At 42.5% G+C, this 25,987-nt stretch overlaps 3 protein-coding genes and 2 long non-coding RNA genes across 7 annotated transcripts; 1 reads left to right on the forward strand and 4 right to left on the reverse strand.

The window, feature by feature from the left end:
- On the forward strand, positions 1–25,597 carry LOC124342392. The gene is made up of 3 exons (XR_006918804.1): positions 1–80; positions 21,939–21,949; positions 25,586–25,597. It is a non-coding gene; the product is annotated as an uncharacterized LOC124342392 (long non-coding RNA).
- On the reverse strand, positions 360–2,857 carry LOC124342257. The gene is made up of 8 exons (XR_006918736.1): positions 2,752–2,857; positions 2,554–2,682; positions 2,271–2,498; positions 1,690–1,880; positions 1,280–1,508; positions 1,037–1,215; positions 740–921; positions 360–633 (listed from the first exon to the last, which is right to left on the reverse strand). It is a non-coding gene; the product is annotated as an uncharacterized LOC124342257 (long non-coding RNA).
- LOC124341177 (monocarboxylate transporter 13-like) lies at positions 3,778–10,501 on the reverse strand. 2 transcript variants are annotated; one of them, XM_046794178.1, is made up of 7 exons: positions 10,332–10,501; positions 7,005–7,331; positions 6,365–6,690; positions 5,625–6,107; positions 5,146–5,557; positions 4,941–5,066; positions 3,778–4,847 (listed from the first exon to the last, which is right to left on the reverse strand). In XM_046794178.1, exons 2-7 carry the CDS (start codon positions 7,276–7,278, stop codon positions 4,654–4,656), a joined length of 1,815 nt encoding a protein of 604 aa, XP_046650134.1. In that variant the 5' UTR covers positions 7,279–7,331; positions 10,332–10,501; the 3' UTR covers positions 3,778–4,653. The 2 variants fall into 2 exon arrangements, with proteins under 2 accessions (XP_046650134.1, XP_046650125.1); XM_046794169.1 differs by having other exon boundaries at positions 10,177–10,500.
- On the reverse strand, positions 11,069–19,802 carry LOC124341074 (monocarboxylate transporter 14-like). Of its 2 annotated transcripts, none has more exons than XM_046794005.1 (10): positions 19,550–19,802; positions 14,656–14,736; positions 14,037–14,585; positions 13,729–13,947; positions 13,468–13,645; positions 12,915–13,378; positions 12,599–12,821; positions 12,396–12,521; positions 12,169–12,318; positions 11,069–11,974 (listed from the first exon to the last, which is right to left on the reverse strand). In XM_046794005.1, the coding sequence occupies exons 1-10, from the start codon at positions 19,550–19,552 to the stop codon at positions 11,919–11,921; spliced, it is 2,049 nt and encodes a 682-aa protein (XP_046649961.1). In that variant the 5' UTR covers positions 19,553–19,802; the 3' UTR covers positions 11,069–11,918. The 2 variants fall into 2 exon arrangements, with proteins under 2 accessions (XP_046649961.1, XP_046649952.1); XM_046793996.1 differs by lacking the exon at positions 19,550–19,802 and adding an exon at positions 16,829–17,188.
- Positions 17,053–23,117, reverse strand: LOC124341916. Its single transcript, XM_046794874.1, has 5 exons — positions 22,861–23,117; positions 22,473–22,778; positions 22,137–22,410; positions 21,890–22,074; positions 17,053–18,315 (listed from the first exon to the last, which is right to left on the reverse strand). Exons 1-4 carry the CDS (start codon positions 22,935–22,937, stop codon positions 21,892–21,894), a joined length of 840 nt encoding a protein of 279 aa, XP_046650830.1. The 5' UTR covers positions 22,938–23,117; the 3' UTR covers positions 17,053–18,315; positions 21,890–21,891.
- Positions 25,598–25,987: the final 390 nt, after the last annotated feature.

Genomic DNA, 25,987 nt, shown 5'->3' on the forward strand with positions numbered 1-25,987 from the left:
GGTGTAGTAAACTGGAGCCTCGGTGTAGTATTCCGGTTCAACGTAGTACGAAGGAGCAGCAGCCGCTGTGTAGTAAGTCTGTGTAGCTTGAGGCAGAGTAATCCTTCGGGGCTTCGGTGTAGTGGCTCGGGGAAGTATAAGTTGTGGTGTAATACTCTGGAGCCTTGGTGGTGTAGTACTTGGGCGGCTCGTTGTATATTCAGCCGCTTTGGTGGTGTAATAAGTTGGAGCCTCGGTGTAGTAGCTAGGAACTGAGTAATACTTGGGAGCCTCGGTGTATAAGCTGGGGCAACATACGTGTAGTACTCCGGTGACTTGGTGGTGTAGTACTTGGGAGCCTCGGTGTAGTACTCAGGATCTTTGGTGATTTAACTCGGGGCAGAATTAGCTGCGGTGTAATACTCAGGATCTTTGGTGATTTAACTCGGGGCAGCATTAGCTGCGGTGTAATACTCTAGAGCCTTGGTGGTGTAGTAATTGTGGTCCTCAGTGTAGTAACCGGTTGGTGCGAATGTTGTCGTTGTGTAGCAAGGCGGCGGCGTGGTGCTTTGGTATCCGCCATACCCAGGAGCCACGAGTACACCAGTGATCGACCCAACCTTCAACGATACGACAAACGGCAACAGCACGACACTACAATCAAATAGGCGGTAATTGATTTGAACATTAATATTCAATATGGTACATTAACAGATAAAAACAAATAATTGATGCAAACTCCATGAAACAGAATATTTACCCGATTGCGTACTGATAATACGACGAAGAATGAACTTGGGGACAGTGCACTGCAGTTGTTCATCCATGTTTCGTTGCCAGTATTGTTCTCTCCAGCAATCGCCCTGATACAACAGCAAAGTGATGATGTTCCGTACGACGACAACCCAATTTGATATCACAAAAAGACGTAACATCTCCAGCCTAATAAAAAATAAAGTCCATACCCAATAATTAGAATCTAATTTAACAAGAACTTCATATCTAACAACAACATCAGAACAGTCAATGTTGGTTAAGTTTCAGTCACAAGTATTACAATTTATATGAAATAAAATGTTCAAGAATTCTTACCAACCCGACGATCGATCGTGCTTCAAGCTCGGTATTTACTCGATAACCACCAAAATTGGAATCTATTTCCGAACCAGAAACGACAGCCAAATCCGTGAAGTTTGCGTCCCAACCGACAACAGCAACGACATGGTCAGTTTAAATCTGCTGAAATGAATTCTAGATTTTAATTAACATCGCTAAAACATGTACTGAAATAACTGTTTACCTTTTGACCATCGTTTAAGGTCAATGCGACCTTGTAGTCTTCCAAAATTGCACCCTCAACATTAGCTTTGGACAACACATTGACACCTTGCGCTTTCACCTTCTCGGAAGTCGATTAGCTTAAATATTTAGGGAGGACTCGGCCTATGTTACCGCCATCGATGTTGCGGAACAGCATTACGTGCTCGTGGACATCTTTAAGGGCACCGCTCAAAGATTTTTGTTACCATCTAACAAGAAAATAAAGGCCATTTTTAGAGTGATTCGTAACCACAGAAATAAATTGCTAGCAGTTTAAGTAGACTCTCCGATACTATCAAGCAGGAATATTATCAAAGTTGTTCAACATTCCATAAAGGAGTAATCATTGAGACTTTTAAAGATGAGTTTCGTTTGGCATAAAATGTTTACCTGTGGCGATAGACTATTTCAACCAACTGTTCAACACTGCATGGACACCAACATAGACAAATGACACATCTCAGTATGATGTTGAACTGCAAGTCTGCACAAGCTCCATTTCAGAGCATCTCTCAACTGGAAAGGGACTGCAAAACCACTGTACACCAAAAAGCAACACCACAAACAGCTCCCATGAACTCCTAAAAAGGAAAAGGACATTAATGAAACAATAACATTTTGAAATGTGAAAAAAGGGTACCGATAATAAAACTTGCTTTTAATTTAAAATTAACAATGAACTGATATTGAAAAAGAAACCAGAAAAGAATCCTGTTCTTCAACTTCCAATGTGTTAGAAACTTGGTAATACTGAGTGGGAATTTTTGTTCCAGTTTGATTGGAGGGAAATCGTTAACTCAATGACAGTTGACCAACAATGCATCTATCTTTGAAGAAACAATTAAGGAAGAAATATTACCCTAAATTTTATACATCATATAAGAGTTAAACTTGTCAGTCATATACAAAATAAAATAACAAAAACAACACAAGACTTCCCAAGTTACAACCAATGATATCAATCAAATTACCATTTTAAGAAGTTTTCTGCAGTGACACTTGTTTTAACACTAGCTCGATAAACTGCATGCAGCAGCTGCAGGCCTGCAGCTCAATTGGACTCACACACATTATTCTCGCCAGCTGGCTGCAACAAAACCATGTTAAAGATACAACATCCATGAAGCTCAGACTTTGTCATGTCCTCAATCTCTGCAACAGTTGAGCAAAGGGATCTCCATCTCCGACCGGAAAATCAACTAATAAAACCGATTACATTATTGAAGGGAAATTGATCCAACAAAATTACTTTACTAGCTCTGAAGTGTTACAGCACGAGATGAGACGTACAGCTAACAATGGCCGACATTTCGACAAAATGGACGGCAGTTTCGACCAAAGTGGTCACATTATTTGGCCAAGTGAAATGATATGCCAGATTGCCTGTAAATTCAGACAGAGACGTCAAAGATTAATTAAATTTAAGAAATACAAACTAGCATTACCAATTACATTTAATAGCTGAAAATGTAGATCGACACCTCAATGCCGTAATGAATTTGGAATACACCATCAAGTCAGCGTCTCGTAAACAAATGGCAAATATTTCTTCCTCACATGAAGACACTCGCGTCATCTGGCGGATAGGGGGACAATTGTCAGACTAGATGATTAACACGATTTTAGTATACTTCTTCATCTCCACGTGCCCACAACCCAAGTGACCGACTTGAATTTCAACAACAAATCAACAATTGAAATTTAGCAGAGAGAACTCAGAACTCTAAACACAATGTTGTAAAATTGCTTGAATCCGCTCCAGCGACAAGACGGCGCTCCTGTGGGTTCCTGTTCGGCTGTTCCTCCTCCTGCTCGCTGCCCCTTCTTTTCTTTCACTTCTGTCTCTCCATGCCCCATACCCATGGTCCGACTGTGAACTGTGAATGCAAAAATGTTCAGCATAACGACTGATTTAAAAATAATTCAAACATAATTGTGTTAGAATCTTGAATAAAGCAAATCGAATAACTTTGCGCCGCCCTATCGCGTCGTGTTATGTATTGCCACAATGCTCCGGCAAAACAAAAGAATTTCGGAATACTACGCCTACTTTTTAGTTGGTTTTGTCCGAGGAGAAGCGGAAGCCGCTGATGTTGTCAAAACCAATGTGATTTAGCTATATTTTTGGAGGAATGCAACATGTTTATTTTGTTACTCTCATTCAAAGCTTAAATGCCTTTCTTTTTGATCCACATTGGATACCTTTTTTTCTCGTTTCCTTCTTATTGAACTGGTTAAGTTGGTCACTTCCGTTTAGGAGACGCACCTGTGCCGCAACGTCCAAACACTTGCGCGGGAATACTAAACAGATTTAGGCGCATATCCGTCTGACAAGTGTACAGGTGTGGTCACGAAGGGCTTTGGCGGCGCTCTCTTTTGTTGGTCTATTGACGACATACATATAAAGCTGTGGGTGCATCTGTGAGAGTGTCGAATAACACCGTTCTTTTCGACTTTTTCCCTTAAACTTTTCAGATATTTCAGAAGTGTAAATTATATTTAAGCGTGCCAACACGGTTACACTAGAAGGAAGGCAAGGTGTGTACGGTCATTTAGAAAATAATGGAGAATGAATCAAGACAACATTGACACACAATAAACCACTTCGATACAAAATTGAAAGAGAAAAATGAAAGAAAAAATAACAAAAAAGTATTCAACATAGCTGAATTATTTTACACAGCATGATTTCCTGTAAAATTGTCATTCGTCTCTCCCCCAGGCTTTCAATTAACGAATATCGTAGTAACTAATAACTATTAAATGCAATACAGAACACAGCAATCATTCCCAAAAATAACTTCCCCAATTTCAATGAATGCCCTGATACCATTTATATTAGATGTGCATATTTTTTTTTTACTTTTTTTTTCAAATCTAAGATATGTAGTAGTCACTTTCAAAAATGTTTTTAGGGCTGAGCATTCAAAAGAAATCTATGTCCTTTGTGTTTTTGATGTTTCAATTAAGTTGCAAAAATAAAATTTATAATTACAGTCGAAATTTCCATCACGAAAAACGGTAAAAGACACTCACCGGGATAAGTCATCCTCGCACACAATTGTTACACTGCACTAATAACAAGTCTTCATAACCGCAATTCATTTAGCATATATAGCATTATAACTGGGAGAAACTGAAAAGGAAAAATCAAAAAGGAAAAATGGTGGATGAGGTTCGTCCATATGTTGTCAACAGTTTTTCAGTGGCTGGCCATTTTGTCTTCTAGAATTTCGTAAATATTATGTATATATACTGTTATAATAATAGTTCAATGTACTATAGGAGGCACGATAGGGGGGGGGGGGGGGGGGGTACGAAACCATTTTGAACGAAAAATGAATTTCGTTATTCTTATGCAACAGCAACTGGCGCCGGTTCGGGAACCGGCTTAACTTTTTGCTTGTTGTGTTGGGTGGCATTGTTCCGCTTCTTCTCCCATCGGTTGATGTAACCGAGCGGGTAACAGAGGATGCCGGAGATGAGAATCATAGATCCAGACAAGTAGAACGAAGCGTCATAATCGTTCGTGGCATCGTAAAACATACCTTGAATTAAAAGTGTTCAACCGAAAATGATTTTTTAAAGATTCATTCAAAATTTAAAATTTAAAATAAAAATGAATAAAACATTGAACGTACTGGCCAAGGGACCGCCCACCGTGGCGGAAACACCAGTAAACATCAAACAAAGTCCAAACGCGTTAGTCAGATTCTCCAAACCGAGTAGTTCCACCATGAGGATGGAACGGAGAGAGGCGAAGCAGGCTGCAATATATAATCCATCAAAAACGGATGAGATGATTTGATATTAATAATACAATTTAAAAGAATAATAGCCACAAACCGATCGATAAGCCAAATAGGCATGCGTAGACGATAAGCATCTCGTAGGCGGGGAAGAATGGAGTTGCGATGGTCACAACTCCTCCGAGAGTCAGGGCGGCGTTGTTGACCATCAGAACGTTGACTTTGGGATGATCGGAAAGGGCTCCGCAAACGACGCGACCCAAAGTGTTGGTGATGCCGATGATGGAGAGCAAGAAAGAGGCCGATTCCTTGTCGGCTCCGAGCTGCTCGGCTCTGGCGGCCAAGAACATGAACGGCACGAAGAAGCCGAGGAAAGTGATGAAACTGGCAAAGCAGAGCAGATTGAACGTGGGAGATTTGAAGAGAGAAAATTGAATCAGCGAGGAAACGGCTCGCACGCATCCGTTCGATTTCTTCTTTCCGTCCGTTTCTTCGACGATTTCCGGAATCTAAAAAGAATTAAAAAAAAAAGAATTATTATTCGTTCAATTGTGAATCAATAAATAATAATAATACCCTAGTGACGGATGCGTGATAGCTGGCGGGGTTTTCTCTGTACTGCGGTAGACGCTGCAAACTGCCCGTGTAGAAAGCGTCGTCTCGATTCAACGGCTGGACTTCGTCTTGATTGGCCAGCGAGCGTTTGCTGCCGGCAGCTGCCAATAGGAGCGGAGTCTCCTTCTCCTTCTTGCCGAGTGAACTGGCCGAATCGGTTAATGTCGACGACCGTTTGGCTTTGATGCCGACCAACTTGACGGTGTTATTCAGTGAATTGGTCGACGAGTGAAAGTGGTCCGTCTGCTGCTGCTGGTTCATTGTTTCCTGCTGCTCATCGTTGCGCAGCTTCTCGTCCCGCTCTCGTTTGATCCTCACCATCAACGGCGTTCCAGCCGAGACTTCTTCGTCGGCCAATTGGCGCCGGGTCACTTTGCTCTTCTTGGTCGGCTCCAACGGCCGAAACATGGCGCCAAAAATGGCGCAGTTCAATACCAAGCCAGCCTGTTTTGTTTTTTAAAAAGAAACAACACATCTAATTGCAATTAAGCGAATTCATGTATAACTAAACGCCACACACTCGAGGCTATGAAAGTGTCCGCATAAACAATTCCGGCAAAGTGGATGGGAGGAGGGTATATATACAAGATTATGCAAAATATATACAGCACAAACAAACGGCTGGCCGTCTGTTTATGGAGTTGCGAAGCCATCAAAGATTTCGTTTGGCAAAATAAACGAAAAAGAATGTTTTCTCTTACGTGGATGAGAAGTGTTCCGCGCCATCCGTAATAGCCGAGGAGCCAGGTGGTGAAAGGGGCCAGGACGAAGGTCCCGATTCCGGAGCCGCAGACGGCGATGCCGGTGGCAAGGGCTCGCCTCTTCTCAAAGTAGAAACCAACGGCGACGACGGCTGGAACGTAGACCAGACCCATGCCGATGCCACCCAATACGCCGATGAAGACGTAGAGGAACTCGACGGACATGGCCAGCGAGGCGACGGCAAAGCTTAAGCCGGCCACGACGCTCCCGGCGCACGCCACCGTCCGAAAACCGAACCGAGTCGACAACGATGACACGAAAGGTCCTGTACACATTTTTTTGAGCGGGACACGCGTCACATTTTTAGTCACGCTAGTTCAGATTACACGTCACAGACAAGATTACAGTTATATATATTTATATATAGCTAAAGATACATTGCTGGACAAACTTTGGTATCCGTGACCATATTCAAAAACAAACCAAAACAATTGCCCAACATATTTCGTGTCAAAATAGTCCCCGCATTCCTTCACGTTCGACAAGACAAACGGTTAGACATTTTTTAAACGAGCACTATACCCAATTTGGTGTTGTGTTGAGAGAGTTAAATTATTATGGTTAGAAAAAGGAACTTACCGGCCAAGAGGTAAAAGCCGGCCAGGAGAGATGCCACCCACGAGACGGTGGAGACGGGAACTTCGAAACTTTCGGCCAAATTGGTGACGACCAGTCCGAACGAAAAGATGATACCGTCGACGATGATGTTGCAGAAGAAGGAGGCGATCATAACGACCCAGCCCCATCCGCCATCCGGCGGAACTATGTGAGCTGGTCCGTCATCCGAATCTTCTTCCACGATTTCACCATTCTTCATCTCTTTCAATTCCACTGCAGATTTGTTCGTCGCCATTTTAACAATGTTTTATTCAAATATCAATAAAGTTGGAAAAAAAACAAACAATCCTGAAATTGGAATAATAGAAACGTTAATTGAGCGGTTCATTCCGGTTCAAGACTATCGACTTAGTTAGCTCTGTTATTGTTAGATTACAGTTTGAAACAAACAAAGTCTATAATACACGGAGAAAAACAAAGAAAGCTATATAAGTTGCAAAGTTCAGAGTACGTGGTGTATATATCCTTCAATAGGTTCCTGTTTAAACAACTAACAAGATTAACAATTTGACGCCGTCGACGTGTTGCCATGACAATCGTCTATCTACTATAACACGATCACATATAAATTGTAGACAACTGTATACGTGTCACCCCCCGACATTTTAGCTTTCAATACGTGTCTAATTACACAATCTAGAGATGCATTTCCACATAGTTGGAATTGTACCAAAGCTCTCAAAAGTCTTCGTAATCTTTCTCAAATAAACTTTTGACACTTGCAGCCTTCCGCTGAAAATGAATTTGTTTAACAACGCCGGGAGAGAAAGGATTCACGAAAAAAATAAACAGCTTTCCAAAGCTTAACTGCTGTCTATCAAAAGAAATATTATTTCAATAGCGGGGATTTTATTTATTTATTTATTTATTTTTTTAAGTAGAAAGAGCAGCCATTTTTGTTTTCTTTGCTCCGGGGCTGATTATAAAGGCAGTTATACTTTTTATATACATTTTTCAAACGACAAAAGAGATAACGGGAATTTCGGTTCACATCCTTTATATGGGTTTTTTCTTCTTCTTTTCGGTTACGTTATATTTTGTTCTCCCCCCAGTATACGTATATATAAGAGGGAGGGTTGTGCGCGTGTGTGTGTGTGGAGGATGAGTCGAGGGTTCGAAAAAATTGTTTGTCTGACCTACTTTTATTTTCCAAACGCCAAGAAAAAAAAAGGAAGGGGGGAGCAGCCCGGCGTGATGGGTTTCTGCTGTGGCGCTTTATAATATTCCGTGCCGTAATATCCCCCCACCCTCCTCGAATTCTCTCAGCACGTGTAAGGCCGCTGTACTAGTCGTAACCTCCCCCCCCTCCATCGCTGTTTTTCATTTTTTCTCCAGTACATCCGCACTCGGGGGGAAAATTTTTCTCTCTCCCCCCACCGCCGCATTTTCGGTTTTCTTTTTTTCTCAAAACTTCGATCGATCTACCAATTTGTGATGAAACAAATTTTTTAACGACCGCCCCAGACATTTTTGTTCTGCTTTTTCTAAACTGCGGAACGGAATATATTTTGAACGACCGTCTTTTTTAAAAGTCACGCATGTTGGCCCACCCCCCAGTGTCGTGAGTGAGTCTATTATTAGACCCACAACCTCGTTCTCTTTCTCTCGCTCTTTGTTTTCCTCTTCTGCAGGTGTGTAGCGATATCTGGTCAAAAGTCGTTGGCGAAACGAAATGCATGCGGGCAGCAACTAAGCGAATTCGATTCCATTTCAGAGCTAGAGAAATCAATACGAGGAAAAGATATTCATTTTCCTCTATACACTGAGGTATTTTAAAAAAAACAGAAAGGGCATAGAGTATCACCGTATATACACGAAGAAAGTCGTCCCCTTTTCTTTCCCCCTACAGCTAGTCGAAAAAAAAACAAAAAGAGAATGTCACGATATAATAAAGAGAAACCCCGATGAAATGAGTCACGACACGCTAGATGCGGTACCAAACGAATCGAGTCCCCCTCTTCTTCTTCCTTTTTCCTATTGGCGCCCCTTCTTGTGTAACCCGAAGAAGAAAGAAGAAACCATCAACCAGCAAAAAGAGTGGAGGAGATGTTTTTTTTATCCGGGGCTAAAAACAAAAGAACAACGACTGAATTCAATCCATTCCGACATTCGATCTTATTTTTTGGGGGGTTTTTCTCGCTTTGGGTTACGTTAGAACTTGACAGAGTTGAAAATTGCCCAAGGGGGAAATAACGAGCTCTACAAGTTGTGAAACTTGTTGGCAAAGTCCAAAAATAAATCGGAAAATGTTTTTTTTCTTATTTAATGGGAAAAAATAAGATAAAGTAACCAGCAAGAGTGTTGCGACATCACGGACAATTAAGGTCTAGACAGATACACGCCCATTGCTCTGCTGCGCTTTGATTTTGCGAAAATGTTTGGGGTCTCTCCCCGTTCCGGGAGATTGTAAAAACGATGTGGGATAGAAAATGGCGTGCTGATTCGAGGCTCCAGGCGTCGCCTTTCACTCGTTCACGCACGTTACGTGCAGCATTGTGTAAAAAACGAATGGGAGGGAAAACTGGTCGATGGCGTGTACACACAAAAAAATGTTCTCGCTTTTATTTCTTCCCTGGGCAAGGGAATGAAAATTGAATAGATAGCCAAAATAAGAGTGTCAAATAATGAAAACACCCGGTTCGAATTCAGCAATTGACAAAAGAATTGAATCGTGTCGCTGCTGGGCCAACAGAAATAAGGCGATTGCATCAAAGCAGCAGCGAAAACTTTCAATCGATTATTGTACACACGGTTGGTGGTGGTGGTTTATCGGTTTTCGTGTCCTAGCAGACGGCGAAACGGCGCCGGTTTCACTAGCGAGACCACGTGAAATTCGAGACAGCTAAAAATGACTAAGAGAATTCACGAAAACGAAAAAGGTTATCGTCGATTTCCCAATGCGAACTCAACTCCAAAGAAACAAAACAAACGACGATGGAGAGGAATGAAAAACACCGCTGTGAAAGATAACCAGTTTCCGCAATCGCGTGAAATAATAATAATAATAATATTGTAATCAAAAAAGAAGAAGAAGAGAATTAAGAAGAAAAAAAGGGAAAACTTTCTTCAAACAAAATGAAGGCGAACGAATCACGATAAATGCACATCGCAGTATCCGAAGAGAGAAACTTACAGTCATCAGCTGCCTTGAACCACGACCCTGTGTAGTAGATATGTCGAGACAACACAATGCCACTGAAAAAAAAAACGATAATAATCGTGACGGGAAGTGTCGATTCCAACAAAGCAACACACCAAACACACGAACGAACGAAAGGAAAAACACACCAACAAAAAGAGTCGAGGGAAACCAGTTGGAGGCACAGGCGGCCCCGTCGAATGCAACAGCCAGACTGACGTGAATCGGGAACGACTTGTGTGTAGTCGGTGGCGGCGTCTGCTATATACGGGCAAATGGCGGTGTGTAGAGCAGTAGTAGTAGTAGTAGTCTACTAAGGCTTTTATTTTCTGTTTTGTGTTACGTCGCCCAGTCTCTTCTATGCTGCTGCCGCCAAATCCCTCTTCTTTCTCTCCCTAGTAGTAAATCCCCCACCCTTATTCGCTGTCTTCCTCACAGCCGAAACGCGCAGAAAATCGATCCTGCGTTGCAACGTTTATAATCCCCCCCTGGCGTTTTGTCTATAGTTCACTGGGAATGGAGAAAAATTTTTGCTGCTTTCCAGGATCGATACATGTCGGGACTTTTGAAGGGTTTGACTTGGAAGAAGAAGAATCGATTTAAATGATGAATTATGCAATTACTCTTCCGTAACTAGATCCTGATCAAGTTATAAACAGTTTGATCCTATTCAGGCCGTATACCCCCTCCCGTCCGTTGGGATTTTCCTCGCAGAGTGAAATTCACGATATCTATTATTTATATTGTTGTTGTTTTTCTTTTGTTGATCTATTGTATTATATTTTCTCTCCTTTCATTCCTTAATTTCAGACATTCAACACCCGATTGAGCATAAACTATTTCAACCTTTCAAAAGGTTTTGCAGCAAATTATTACATTGATCAGCTCGACAATGAAATGAATATATTGTTTTCGTTTTTTTTCTTTTTTCCCCCTTTCGCTTCGACGAAACAATATGACATCAACACTTTCTCTGATTGCGGGCGAAAAAACAAAAACAGGAAGGAACATCCATCTTTTCTCTTCGACTACCAACAATGACAGCCAACAATAAAATTTCGCAAATGATTTTTTGCGCTGCTGATTGAAAAATAAAAAGAATAGATCACTAAATAAGAACATCCAAATGAATATGATGCGGATTGATTGACCAATGACAGCATATTTTATAGTAGAGGATGAAACAGGATACGGAGAAAGGAGGCGATATTATAGACGACCGTCGCACGCCGACTGGTAGAGGGGAAGAGAGAGAGGAAATTGCGAACCATAACAGTCAATTATTTAGTCATTCATTTGTTTTTTGTTTTGTTTTTTTCAAGATGATAATAGATGCGTACAGGAAGAAGTCGCAGACCGGTTTCAACTAGCACTGCACTTATTTGGCGTTTCCTGTCGGTTCGGTTTAAATTCGTCACGTGGTAATCAAATGCAAATGATGGGGTTGTGTTGTCTTATTTTTTTTTTAATGAATCATATCAAAAGTTTTTTCTGTGAATGAAAAAAGAAAAATCGAGTAGCCTTTAGACATAAAGGGATCCACACGACGACGGATGATACGTCAATTTTCAGCTTTGCCTTTTTTTTTATAGAAATCTAAAAATCATCCGAATTTCATGTTCAGAATTGACTAATATAATCTGATATTAACTTTAACCTAAAAACAAAAAAATAATAAACAAAAAACAAAAAAAAAACCAATTTGAAATATTTAGACCGATGGATGTATCGATCGCCTATGTTTGAACGGCCCGTGGTGAACCTTCACTGGATTTAAGTTGTTTCATTTCACCTGTGAAAGAAATAAAAAAATTTGTTTTCATTTTTAAATTGAAACTTGTGTAAAAATAAAAACTAGCAACGCCGGTATGAATAAACATGACACGACGAATCGATGGGATTTCGATGGATTTCCTGGTGTCTGGTGGTCCCGCAATAATTTGTTCGAATCCAAGAAATTCTCAATTGAGATGATTCATTTAATACCTGCTGATTTAGCAAGTTCGGCGTCTTCCTTGCGCTTGACCCAGCGCCGGACCAATGGCACCATAAAGGAAATGGCCGACGAAATGAAGAGGAAAATGCCGGCCAACCAGAAGGGAACGTCGTAACTCTGCGTCATATCAAAGACGGAACCTACAATGAAAAGTCAAAAGAAAGAAATGGAAAATGAAGTTATCGGATCAAACAAACAAAGTCCAAAATCAATTTACCAGCAAGCGGAGGTCCGACAATGGCGGCGACGCCTCTCAGCAAACACAAAAGTCCGAACGCGTTGGTGAGTTGTGCAATGCCCAGCAAATCGACCAGGACGATGGAAGTAAGTGCAATGAAAGCCGCTGTAAAAATAAAAAACACAAAATGAATTCTAATAGAAATTCTAACTGAAATCAACTTGTGTGGGCGGGTGACGTACAGGAAAAGAGGCCAAAACAGCCAGAGGCGATGCAGAATCCGACGTAATCGTAGCAGAATGGCACACAGAAAACGGCCACTCCACTCACGGCGATACAAACGTTGGTGACGAAGAGGGAATCGACGGCCGGGAAGTCGGAGATGTAGCCGGAAATGAGACGGCCCACAGTGTTGGTGATGCCAATAATCGAGAGGAGAAAGGCGGCCGTTTCTTCGTCGATACCCTGGATTTTTTTGGGAGGAATTAATTGAATCAGTTTTGATAATCCCCAGTGAAATTATCGTGAATCATCATAATCAAGTCGGCTCTAATTTACTTTGGTGGTGGCGGCGTCGATGATGTAGACGAACGGGACGTAGAATCCCAACATGCCGAAGACGTTGGAGACGCCGAGGAAGAGGAAGACGGGATCTTTCATCAAGGAGAAATCCATAAGGCCGGAAATTTCTTTACGCGCCGATTCCGGTATGCAACGGCAGCAGCCGCCGCCGCCGGATTTCTTTCCGGCTTTGCCAGACTGAACGGCTTTGGGGATCGATACAATACTTTGGCGGTAGGAGCCCAGTGATTTCTGGCTCTGATATTCTGGCAGATTGGTGACGCTGCCCGTGTAGAAGACATCTTTACGGGCCAGCGGGCGGGCCAAATCCTTCTTGGAAGCCGATAAGCTGCTCACATCATCTTTACTGCCACTGGCGCCAGCCGAACGGCGCTTCATGTTGCTCGCTTCGCCATTCGAGACGCTGGTACGGCTTCCCCTTAATGCGGCCGCAGCTTTGCCTATCAGATCCACCCGTCACGCGGAATGAAAATTGAATTATACAAATGGCCGGAATAAAAAAGAAAAAATCTATTTTTGGGGTAGTTACCGTCTTCAAGGAGTTTGTCACTTTCTTTGGTGTCGTCTTCTAAATTATCTTTCAGTTGGGAATTTTTCATTTGTTTGTCTTCCTTTTTCTCCTGGGACTGGGCGGCATCGCCGTTGGAAGGATCGCCTTTAGCTTCGCTGATGGTCGGCATGCGGGCGGCAGCGTGAGCTCCTGACAGCTGACAAAATGGGAGGGAAAAAATAAAGAAAAAAAAAAGAGAATCAAGTCAAATTCCGGTACAGTCGTGTAGTCGAAAATCACCTCATCCAGATCGAAACTCGAGTGCACTCCGGGATCGACGTTGACAGGCACTTTGAGCCTCTTTTCGTAGGAACCGTCTGGCAACTGGACTGTGAAATATTGGGAGCCCATGAGAGAGCCGCGCTCCAGCTGGGCGGCTTTATCCTCCGCCATCCGCTGCAGTAAAGGTTTGCACTTTTTCTTAGGCGCCTCGAGGGGCCTCATCAAGGAACCGAAAACCTGTCAGTCGTGAAGAGAGAGTAAGGAAAAAAAAGAGGATTGTCATGAGAATTGGATTGATTTCGCACGGAGATTGACAGAAAACTCACGGCGCAGTTGAAGATGATGCCGGCCAGGATGAGATTTGCTCCTTTCCAGTCGTAGTGTTCCAGCAGCATGGCCGCCAGCGGTGCGAAGACGAAGGTACCGAAACCAGATCCACAGACGGCGATGCCCGTGGCCAGGGCTCGTTTCTTTTCAAAGTAATAGCCGACGGAGACGATGGCCGGCAGGTAGATGAGTCCGAATCCGATTCCGCCGACGATGCCGTAGGTGACCATGAGCATGGCCACCGAATTGGACAAGGTAGACAGGGCGAAAGCGGCCATGCCGATGACGCTGCCCATAATACAAGTTGTCCGGCAGCCGAATTTGTTGGTGAGGGCCCCGACGATGGGCCCGCAGCTCAGGTAGACGCCGGCCAGGAGCGAGCCGACCCAGGCCACAGTTCCTTTGCCTTCGTTGAAGTAGATGACGAATTTCGGGAGGAAGACGCCGAAAGTGTAGGCAATTCCGTCGACGATGAGATTGCAGAGGAAGGAAGACATGACAATCACCCATCCCCATCCACCGTCCGGCGGAATCGGAATATCGTGTATCTATTTAAAAAAAGACAAAATTAAAACAAAACACAAAACCAAATGCGTATAGGAAAAATGAATTGAATACCTCACAGATGTCTTCTCCATCGCATTCCGGGCTGGTTGCTTCTGGATCTGCTCTTTTGGCATCTTGTTTACTCTCGCCGGTCTGTTTTGTCCGGAATGCAAAAGAGAAAATGGCTTTAAGGTTTACAGTTGCACACATTAGACGAGAATGTCTGTTTTGATGTTAATGAGCCAACATGAAACTTGGAAAGGATCTTTTCTCTTTCCCTCCGTCTATTATCCGACCCCTGGATGACCCTGATTGCCTTCAGGCTTCGCTGTTCACATCCATCAAACAGCCAAAGAACACACGCCATCCGCCCCCACACGGCACATATACTGCGCGTATACAAACTGTCCATTCCTCCCACCAGATTCCTAATAGAATCGTATGTTGAGCGGATAGGACAGTGACCCTGTCCTTTGTGATCCACCCATAGAATCCTACAGATACATCCGTTGAAAAGGACGCCATCTTCTTTTGTACAGCGCTGCTATTAGAGCTGTAGCTACATATCTGAAACTAAGTAGGTATTTCATTATAAAGTTAGACTACACACTGCGTGCGTATAGACGTGCCAGCAGCAGCTGACGACTTGGAAGATGTCCCGCACAAGTCCCCCCCCTCTCTCCCGGATAGTGTTTCACAATAGGAATGACGTGGGAGAAAAAAACGTTTGAGCGGGTCCCATCCAGCGCGGAACAAGCTAAGAAGCTGCCGGGATGTCGAAAAATGGCGAGGCGTGTGAGATGTTTGAACCGAGTCAGTACCGCACTCTTTTTCTCTCTCTCGCACGCATTTTGATCACGTCGTCAAATTCCAATCTCCATCGTAATGATAACGACGGGCAAGTCTATGGACGGGTGTCAAGTGATCGCGAACATTTGACCGGGCGTACGATTTTCATGATGCCGCGCCAGAAAATCCCAACAATCAGCATCTTCTCGCGTGATCTTTCGAGCGGGTGAGTTCAAATTCGAACCTTTTTTTTTTCATTTTTCGTCAGCTCCAATTTGAAATGGATTGAGAATTATCGTCGTGGTGGTGGTGGTGGATATCCATCCGTCGTCGTCAAGTCATTTGATATTACGCACGAAACCATAATTTTGTGTTCGTTCTCCCATTTGACTCTCTCTCTCTCTCATCATCTTTTGTTTCATTTTTGGCTACTGGAAAAGATTCTATTCTATCAACTGGCCGGCGGCCGCAAAAGAATGAAAACTATCGGATAACATTTGAAGGAAAGGCCTTTTTAGTTTTTTCCCAACCACAACTTTTGTGGTTAGGAACAGAAAAATGGCCGCTGCGGGTCGGATTACTTTTTCCATTTTGTTTTTCCTCATTTTCACGAGTTTCACCTTGCCAAGGAGGAGTGGGGTGGAGAATTAGAAATTGTGCGTAACATCCACGCTGTGTGTAGAGAGCGAGAGACGAACTGGTTCCTTTTAATCACGTGCTCTTTCCGTGGCTGGCATTTGAATGACAATCGACAGCAGCAGGTGAAAGGGTCCTCTTCTATACACACAATAACGAACCGAAAAACTTTGGACCTTTGATTGTCCTACGTTGTTTTTTTTCCCCCGACAAGACAGGGAATTTCGGAAGGACCTTGTTAATAAGCCAACGTGAATTGCTTACTCAATTAACGACAATTGACGTGAGTTGGGCGAAAACCAACAATATCTCCTTGATTTGTCCTCGGATACTATTTTAAATAGCAAGTTGTTGTTGTTGTTGTTTTTTCCCGAAAAGCCATTAGCGACCGAAAGTTGTTCCTAATGAACAGAGGATAGGGTAGCGCGTTGGCCTTTTAAGGTGAAAACCGGCGATCAAATAAATCAATCAAGCGGGTCAAACAAAGGAAACCCAGACGTTCGGCGCTCAATTAGCTTGGGACGAAAATGCCTGTCGAGGAGCCAGCGGTCGCGTGTCATTATTACGCACCGCGCACCGCACAAGGGTCTAAAAAATGCGGTCTAGAGAGTCTAGAAATAGTATGAAATACAAATTGTGTTTGTACGGGAAAACCGGTTGCGATCAAGATTGATCAGCCGGGAGCCGGTAAATAGGAAAACAACCAAAATTGACCGACTCCCAGGAATTACTTAAGAGAAAAGCAAAAAAAAAAAAGACACAATGAACAATAGGCAGTTGAGGGGGGTCTAGAATTTCTCAAATATTAAATTGGTCTTACCTGTCTCGTATCTTTACTAGCCATGATTTCCTATCTCTTTTTTTTAAATTCAAAAGTTTAAAGTCTGTGTGTGTTTTTTTCGATAACGATAGTTATTGTGAGGGATCACCTTCCTTAATTTGAAAGATAAAATTGTTTCACTGGGAAATTCACTGGACACACAATAACTATCGGTACCACAGATACAACACCAAAAGGCTGTACGAGTTTAACTAAATATTTTATTTTTCACGTAGGAGGAAGGAAAAACAAAAGAAAAAAACGAATTTCAACGAAAACGTTGGCCCGGGGGGTTGAAGAGGGATGGAGGTAGTAGCGTGTACAGAGCTGCAGAGCCGAGTTTTCAGAGCGACCGAAACATCATGGCTGCAGCCCAGAGACTGACGCAACTTGCTCCTGTTGTAACTCACTCGGTCGCCCAGCACACGCAGTTAGTAAGAGGGGGAAGGGACTGAACGATACTACACACACAAACGCATAGATAGGAAGAAAAAACCGAAAGGGAGACGGAGGGGGAGAGAAACGCTCATATGGAAGACAACAAAAAAAAACCGGTTTCGGCCTCCCGCTCCCCCCCCCCCCCCACTCCCATGGCTTGGGGATCAGCCAACGGAGACTGACGCAACTCCCCCCTTCCCGTTATAAACATATGCGTGCTGCGCGCTCCCGTTTCCACCCCGCGATTGTACCTCATTCCCCTCCTCCCCCCCTTTCTCCCCTCCTTTCTCATTTTCGTTCGTCTACAACTGAAGCGACACGGCGGCCATAGGGCGAACTAACAAGACAGACTAGTGTGTTATATTAAAAAAGAAGAAGAAGAAATGAGAAGAAGAAAAAGTTGCTGGGTGTGTGTGTGTGGGCGAGCCATACATTGGGTTTAGATATCACAGTGCGAGTCACATTTAATAACTCAATAATCGATTGCAAGTTCTTTTTTTTTCTTCTTCTTCTTCTTCCGTTCAATTCCCTGGAGAAATAAATCGGGATGTTATTACTAACCGGCATCCGGTCACTGTCAAACCATCCCCGATCAAACTGATACTCGACAATTTCGAGTCCAACATTTCAGTTTGTTTTAAAGAAGAAGATGAAAGAAAGAAAAAGAGAAGAGGATAATCGGATCGTGTAACGTATCACGTGGAGGTGTTGAAAAAAAGAAAGGCGTGAGAGAATGTGCGTGAGTGCAGCCGCCGAGTCTAAACAGCAACCTCAGAGCGACGCTCCATTCACGACTGAAAAAAAAATTCTCGTTTCAGACGAAAGAACAAAAAAAGTTTTTTTTTTTTTTTTTTTTTTTTTTTTTCAAGTACTTCTTATTTTCATCGTGACATTTTAAACGATAAAATAATTCCCGCCAGAGGAAAAGGGGAAAAAAAGGAACGTCGTAACACTGTCAAACAAAAGTCAAATAGTTCAACCGGAACCGGCAGCGATAATACACACAAGATTGGGCATCCAGCCAAGTCGTCTAGCTCTTAAAAAGGATCCTGCGACGCGGAAAAGAAGAAGAAGAAAAAAGGAAGGATTAACTTGTAATAAAATGTTGCTGCGTCACTGGGGTGGTGGTGGTGAGGGGGGGGGGGGGTGCAAGGCGATTGACGCGTTCACTTTATTGATTCAGTCGTGGTTAAACGAGTCAATAACAGATGCCTTTCAAGTTGAGTTTGAAATGTTGTGTGTGTGTGTTATCGCTCAAACTTAAATCACTTTGGAGGGGGGTGAAAAAACAACAATTTGTGGGCCGTTATTACATTTTTACATCGGAGGAGTCTAGCCGACAGGCCGGTCCGATAGGTCACAGCACGCGGACCTTGGAACCTCGTGTTTCAGATGTATGTAATCTCGGGACAAGCGGACGAGAGCGAGAAAAACAAGCTGCCGATCCTGGGACAATCTCATTGAAAAAGACAAAAGAAGAATAAGAGTAAAAAAGAACCCAACTTTATTCGATATCAGCTATTCTGCTGTCACTGACACACAAACATCCTCCATCATCCCCCCTTTGTCTCTCCCCATTTTCTTGGATCGGCTCCCAAGTCAACGTCGACGCAAAATCTTGCAAATACAACATACGAGATGACTTGCATTATATTTAACCGCAACTGATGCAAAGCGGAAGAGAGTTTAGGGGGGAAAACAACGTTTACACAGATGGTAGTGTGTACCGAATTAGAATGTGTGGAGGCTCGCCCATGGATCGTCGCGGTATGCGGGTGTTGCGTTTATTTTTACCGAAATCATGCCAACAAGCACGGGAGAGAGAGAACGACGTCAGCAGTCCCTTTTTTAGAGGCGAAGGAGGAGGGTAGAGAAATTCACGTGGGTCGGCGTCGATGACGACAACGCGGCGGTGAATATAAATTGTATTCCACTTGACTATATATCTCATCGACCTAATTCAATGTGGGTAGACAGGCAACTATAATAATAGCTGAATCGCATCCAACTATTTCCTTTTGCTCCTTCGTCGTCAACAGTCACGAAATTCAGCCAATCAATTGGCGGCGAATTCAAGGCTAATTGGTCGGAACGAAGAATTAGATTGCCAAAGAGATGGAATGAGTGCACTTGTGATGATAACTAGTCCAATTCAGACAAATTAATTCCCATTTCAGAAAGAGAGGGAAAAAAGTACGATAAAAATCCAATATTTTAGATCATGGCAATCTGTTCCTTCACACACACACACAAGCCATCGATGACAAATTGGACAACACTTACCATCGTTTGCGAGTCTTATTCACTGTTGGATTGTAGTGTAGGTGGTTTGGCGGGTTTCTATATATTTTCTGTTGTGGATACTTTTAGAACATGACTCGTTCAAAAAAACCTTTTTTGAACTGGAAAAGAAGATAGGCGCACTTGATGATTCTGATCCACCGTGCGAAGGGCTCGACGTCGCCGACTAGCACTGATTGACAACGACGCTCCGTCTAAGCGCCTAGACCAGATTTCCAGTATCTCCGACCAAGGACTATCGGGCGCGTTCGTGATATGTTTATACCGACGTCACGGGAGGCGGAGTGCGGAGTCAGCTGATGCGCCCAATTCGATTGATACATCTAAGATTCTCAGAGAGAGAGAGAAATCTCCCGGCAAAGAGCGATCGAAGGCTGGACGGAGGACTTGCGCAGATCGCTGTTGTTTGTGTGTGTGTGTGTGTCGCTCGACTATTGTTTAATTCCTAGTCCTTTGTGCTTGTGGTGCCCTTTAAAACTGGTCGACGAACGCGTGCACTGAAATCACGACTACTACAAATATCTTAATGGCGTCATTTCCCCCATCACGCCACTTTACAAGATGCAACTAATGTACGACAAGACCCCGCGTTATTGCTCTAGGATACACTCAAGCCCTTCATGCACTTTGTATAATAAAAGATGTGATTTGAACAAGCGAATCTTTTCCCTTTTTAAAATTGCGTCGTTCGGCAAACAATCGATCCGGGCGACCCACTCACCAGTTGGAACCGGAATGTTTGCTAACAGTCCACGACACTCCCGCCTAGAGATTTATTTCGCGCAGAGATGGAAAAACAACAACAACAACAAGGACGTCTCTATCAAAACGGCGCGTGATGGACAGCATATTATCAAAAATTATATTCCCATTTTTCTATAGTTTTGTATGTTAGTGGAGGCGCTGCCCAGCTCAACGATTCTTTTAAACGGCTGCTGTTGTAATATTCATCGGCGTTACTGAATCATTTAAATTGTTTAATTGGGTTCGTTACACTCGGTCGCTCGAGTTTCCTGTAAATATACGAGAAGAAATTCGAACTACGACGTTACATTGCAGCCCGAGCCGGACTCTCTCTCCCACTGCGTGTGCATATATATCCGGTGACCAAAATTATGGATCCCATGCTAGTCTAGTATAGGGCCAATCACACTTTGAGGAGGCGTTTATTATCGATTGACTCGAGAGCGTGTCTCGCTCTCTTCCCTCCTCTCTCACGATCTTATCACCAACGCTCAAAGGCCCCCTTTTCTGTTTTACCACTTTTCGTTACGAAATACTCACGAAGTCTTTTTGATTGACAACTGACGTTCCAATAACGGCGATCAAAGGTTTCGATTTTTGTTTGAGTTGTTGACGAATAAAAACCGGTGCTGAGGGGAAACAGAACCCTATAGTGATAAGTCCCTTTGGAAAAAAAAGACGCTATAAGGTTGCTAGGTGAGAGAGTGCACAGCGCTGTGCTGACTTGACAAAATCACCGAAGGCCGTCGTTGATGATGTTAGTCGTCTTCTGGCTATTTTCAAAATGAACACACAGCAGGGAAAATACAACAACAACAGCCAATTGGCTCCTGTTCAAAAACAGTAATACATCGTGACTTAAAAAAAAAAAGTCGCTCTCTCTCTGCAAAGGAACGTGGAGAGATGACGCAATAGACACCCCCGAGTTTCCAATATCGATGATAAATAGTGCCCAATGGACTAGCAGAACGCAATAAAGGAGGAATTAACGGCAGCTCGACAGACTGCAGGCGAACGAAATCAGATTGCGCGAGGGAGGGATGAATTACAACGGATCTATCTCAGCAATTCCTATGGCAAATCCCTTCATACAAAATCAATAGAACTATTAATGCTGTATGGAAAGGCAGGCTTTCCTTTCTGTACGTGGAAAAAAAAAGTAAGATTGCGTTGCGGTATCGAACAAACTCAAAATCGTTCGTGATCATCAAGTATTGATTCGACAGATTGCATTAAGACCTGTGTGGCCAGGTGGCAACATTCGCAAGGATAAGTAATCGTAGAGTATAAGCTTCAAGCGGGCCGAAATTCGACATGCAGACTTCGATCTAACAAATGACAAAAAGAATGGCGGTTTTGCATGTAATCATGACTCGTGCCATTGATTAAACGATTTGAAAAATTGCGGGTTTTCTGCCGTTGATCATTTCTGAACGAGATAAGCACGCCATTTATTTTGAGAACTAGTGGCATTTGAATTCTGAAGCCTTGCGATACCGGTTTGACTTCGTAATGAAACTATACATAACGATCTCAAAGCCATATTCTAAATAGTTCAAATAGAGTAAATCAGCAGACCGTTATTGCGTTCCCACGATGTTATCACAATCAGCAACTGCTTCAAAAGGAACCCAAATTGTCAAACCGCCACCCGCTCCTTCTGGCTCATCATCATAGACTTCATGATGTTCCTCGGGATGAATAGGTACAGCATCAGGCGATATTTGAGAGAATTTTAATCGAGAACGCTCCTGTTTCATTAACTGTAATCAAATAAATAGATGCATTTACTTAAATTTTAACAACATTGAGCTGATAATAATACCTTCCGTTTTTCTTCAAGATGAACTTGCAACTCTAGAGACTCATCTATCTGAATGGTTTTAGCACCACCATTGTATCTGAATGTGGGTGGAGTTGCTGCAGTATTTTCATCCCACTTGTGAAACTGTTTTGATGCAGGATCTTGCTCATGGTTTAGCGTTTTGAATGGTTTGAACTGGTGGTTAACTGGTTTCAGTTTTTCTACCTTTTCTGCCAGTCGCTTGTAGCATTGATCTTGCTCGTGAGCATTGATATCTGCCACAGTTGAAGGTGTCCTGTTTCAAAAGGGAATCCATGAATATTTAGAAGGTAAATACAATTATTTCATGTTGATTACCTTTCATCGATAATAATTTTGCTCATCTGATTTGTTGTCAAGAGTATGTCAACTATATCTCTGCTCTCATCATTAGGAATGGCTTTTTGTTGATTACTGGGACTTGACTGTGGGGACGAGTTATCAGACACAACTTTTCCTATCCATTCCATTTGGTTGACATTTGGGCAAGCAGACAAAGTCATTCCGGAAAGCATTTCAGACAATCCATCCGATTCTACTTTGAATTCTTGTAATCTTTCATCAATCTTGTTATTAGTCTCAATAAACTTCTGTCCTTTATCAGGTAACCTCCTTAAAACAGTTCTAATAAAAATGAACAGAAAATGATAAAATACAATGCCCTGGTTGGTTTAATCGAGCTTTATCAATAAAAAAGTGGGCATACTTGTTGGACAGAATCTTTCTGTGCCTTTGCTGTGCCTCCACTAGTTCTTGGTAAGTCATTTTTTCAACGGGTTTCATGTTGATTAAATAACACAGTAAAATATTTTCTATCAAGAAGATTTTTCCGAGAACTGCTGTGGAAAGTGGAAATCTATATTGTTGTTATTTTCAAAGAGATGGTAAAACCGTTCGTCAGCAGTTGAGTCGGTTAAGTGGTGGCGCTAACTCCGCTAAGAGCACTCAAACGCCCTCTAATGCGAAAAATAACAAAAATGTGGAATTTAAAAAAAAATTCAATTTATTCCGCAATTTGTGCGATTAATTGAATTTTAGTGCAAGAAAAACATTTTCTAAAGAAATTGTTTGGTATCATCTTTGTTCATGAAACCCAACTAGACGATGACAATGGAACCCAATTACGTATACGGCCGTGACCGTTCAGTAGAAGCGGTCAAACACATTAAGACACGTGTAGCTATGAGTAAATTAAAATAAACGTTTTTTCAACTATTTACCGGAAGCTGTTATTCACATGGAAGTGCTAGGCCTATTGCTGCGTACATAATGAATGACCCAAATTCTATTTATTAAGACCTAATAAAGAAAAGAAAAAATTTAAAAAAGGTTTTATTTCCCTCTTTGTGGAATCATTTTAACCGGGTTACTAGGTAACTAGGAAAAAAGAGTTATGAAAAATGGGTTGAGGGAAAATATCGTTCATATTTTGCCCCAGGCGTGACTGAACGAGACCAATTCCGTGAACTTGACTTCGCTTTCTACCGAAGACACGTGTATAGCCTAATAAGGAATCCAATTCCATCACACTTAAGGAGTTTCCTTTAACAGGTTTCAAAAAAAGTAAAATCCTGTACAACAATTCTGATTTTAGTTAAAAATCAACCATTTTGGATTTACGAATCATCTAAAAATTATACCAACATAACCGATGCAGTGTTGTTAGAATCCTTTTCAAATCAATTCAGCGAATTTGCGAGTATCCCGCTGATCACAGCAATGCAAAGATGTAGCCCTTTGTCCCCTTCAATAATGCTACCCACTCGCCCAACAAGCTGTGAGAACATGTGTCGTAAAAATGCTTGTTGACAAATCAATTCGGATGTTATTTAGTTCCGCAAGGGCCGCGCCTCTGGAGAATGATAATGACTCGTCACAAGATAACGCACAAAGTCCTGACCCTGGCTTTTCTTTTGATTGTGGGAGGGAATTGGTCAGTACTTCATATATGCTCCGTTAAGACAAGAAACGATACGTCACACAAGACATTTGGGGTCAATGACCTGCACTTCCCCCGAAAGTCAAAAATTAAGTGAAACAAGGACTGTCTACATGACTAGTGTAACGCATACCCAATGCCCAGCATTTGTTTGTACAAGTTACCATTCATAAGCAGTACACGTTAAAAGACTTCTCTGTTGAGTTTTGGTTGTCGTCTAATGTCCTCTGCCACGTGTGTAACCTGTAGTACATAGTATGGCCATATGTAGTCCTCCCAACCTGTTTCACCTACTCACACCGTACGCACACGGACTTGTAGTCCCCCGAGCAGAGGAGGATTTTATTATTTCAGCCTCTATCTCCTCCTCCTCCTTTTTTCTCCTCTCCAAAGTCACGGTACGGCTGATGACAAATGAGGTCACGCTGCTCCACTGCTGTTGACTTCACAGCACCAGCCACGTGTAGCATCAGCTTTTAATAAAACAAAAATTATTTTCATCCACGGACATTGTCTTCTTTAAATCTTTGTCTTCTTCGAAACTGTGTTATTATTAAATATAACAATTTATAATCCATCACTTTCTTAAAAGCAATCTTATCACACAAATCCGTTTAGGCTTGTTTACGCATCGGCTCGTATTTAAGCACGACCTACGTAACATTAGGCTGAGTTTACACAGGTCAGTTGACTATATATGGTACCCCTCTGCCGCCATCCCAAGAACAACGGAACGAGCTCTGCCGATCCCTGAAAAGAATCCTTATGAATTTTTGTCAGAGAAAGATTGTTAAAGCGCATAATACCGTATGCAGCTGCTGAACATACCGAGAGATAAGGACACTTAATGTGCGTGAGGTGATGCGCGAATTCTTCGTTCGTTGCCAAGCGCCGGGTAGAGGTATCGTTAGTTTAATACCAGCCATTGTCGCAATTTAAATGTTCAATGGGATTGGGTACACCGCTCGATACCTAATGTGGAAGGAGGCACATAGAGTTCAACTTCAGTTTCAGATAAAGTTAAACGAAACACGTTTGCAACATACCAGATACTTTGACCTCCAGCAAATGACATGTGGTCTCCTAAAACGAACACAAAGTAAATAAAGGTCAATAAGTACGAAGAATTGTAACATTTTCTTAAATCAAAATAAGAATTAGAATACTTGAATTTATAATTTCCCCTCCTCAAAAGCCGCCGTTTTGCATATCTGCAAAACCAAATTAGTTTGGAATGTTGTCAAAAACGTACTGGGTCCGCAAATCGTTGCGTAAGAAAAACAACTATGCAATATGTTTTTCTTGCGCAATAGCTCGATGCGTATTTGAGACCACGTGAAGTCACCCCTGTTTGCTTCGCACTAACTTTTAAAAAGTTATGGTTTTGATTGTAACAAAGACGAGGATGAGAATATTGGATTTAATCGTCTGCCGCATCAAAATCCCCCCCCCCCCGTATGATGACGCCCAGATTTCAAAGGTCTCATGGGAGACAACGAGGCTCGCCGAGGTGTGTGTCCAAGTCCGGGAACAGCTTCTTCACAACGGAGCGTGGCATACAAAAGTCCGAGATATAAAAGCGCCCGGCGGTACAGCCTTGATAAAGCATTCACGCCGTAAGTCTCGTCTAGCGACGAGCTGCGAGCAAGGCCCACTCCCGCAGCGATCGAGGTCCCTACATCTACTTGTGTACCAGCCAATCGCTGCTTCTATCTGAGTAAGTTTATTTGCTGTCTTGTCAAATCTATTAGTTCAATTGCTTATGGGTTTTAAAAAACGAACGCATCAGCATCGTTTCAGTAGCCAATTTTTAACTAAACAGTAGGTTGAATTCATTTGAATTTTCCCAAATAAACTTACTGAGAATTTTAGAAAAGTTTGACAGCAGCCATAA

Source organism: Daphnia pulicaria, chromosome 1 (genome assembly GCF_021234035.1).
Source record: "Daphnia pulicaria isolate SC F1-1A chromosome 1, SC_F0-13Bv2, whole genome shotgun sequence".
Classification (NCBI taxonomy): Eukaryota; Metazoa; Arthropoda; class Branchiopoda; order Diplostraca; family Daphniidae; genus Daphnia; species Daphnia pulicaria.

Excerpts from the sequence above, each read along its gene's own strand:
- LOC124341177 (XM_046794178.1), bottom strand. The coding sequence starts at position 7,278 with ATGGCGACGAACAAATCTGCAGTGGAATTGAAAGAGATGAAGAATGGT. Across the intron at positions 5,558-5,624 it reads ATCACGCATCCGTCACTAGG|ATTCCGGAAATCGTCGAAGA; the intron begins GTATTATTATTA and ends AATTCTTTTTAG. Across the intron at positions 4,848-4,940 it reads GGTGGGCGGTCCCTTGGCCA|GTATGTTTTACGATGCCACG; the intron begins GTACGTTCAATG and ends TTTTAATTCAAG.
- LOC124341074 (XM_046793996.1), bottom strand. The coding sequence starts at position 16,852 with ATGGCTAGTAAAGATACGAGACAG. Across the intron at positions 14,586-14,655 it reads ATGGAGAAGACATCTGTGAG|ATACACGATATTCCGATTCC; the intron begins GTATTCAATTCA and ends TTTTTTAAATAG. Across the intron at positions 11,975-12,168 it reads CGAACTTGCTAAATCAGCAG|GTGAAATGAAACAACTTAAA; the intron begins GTATTAAATGAA and ends TTTCTTTCACAG.
- LOC124341916 (XM_046794874.1), bottom strand. The coding sequence starts at position 22,937 with ATGAAACCCGTTGAAAAAATGACTTACCAAGAACTAGTGGAGGCACAG. Across the intron at positions 22,779-22,860 it reads AGAAAGATTCTGTCCAACAA|AACTGTTTTAAGGAGGTTAC; the intron begins GTATGCCCACTT and ends CATTTTTATTAG. Across the intron at positions 22,411-22,472 it reads AAAATTATTATCGATGAAAG|GACACCTTCAACTGTGGCAG; the intron begins GTAATCAACATG and ends CTTTTGAAACAG.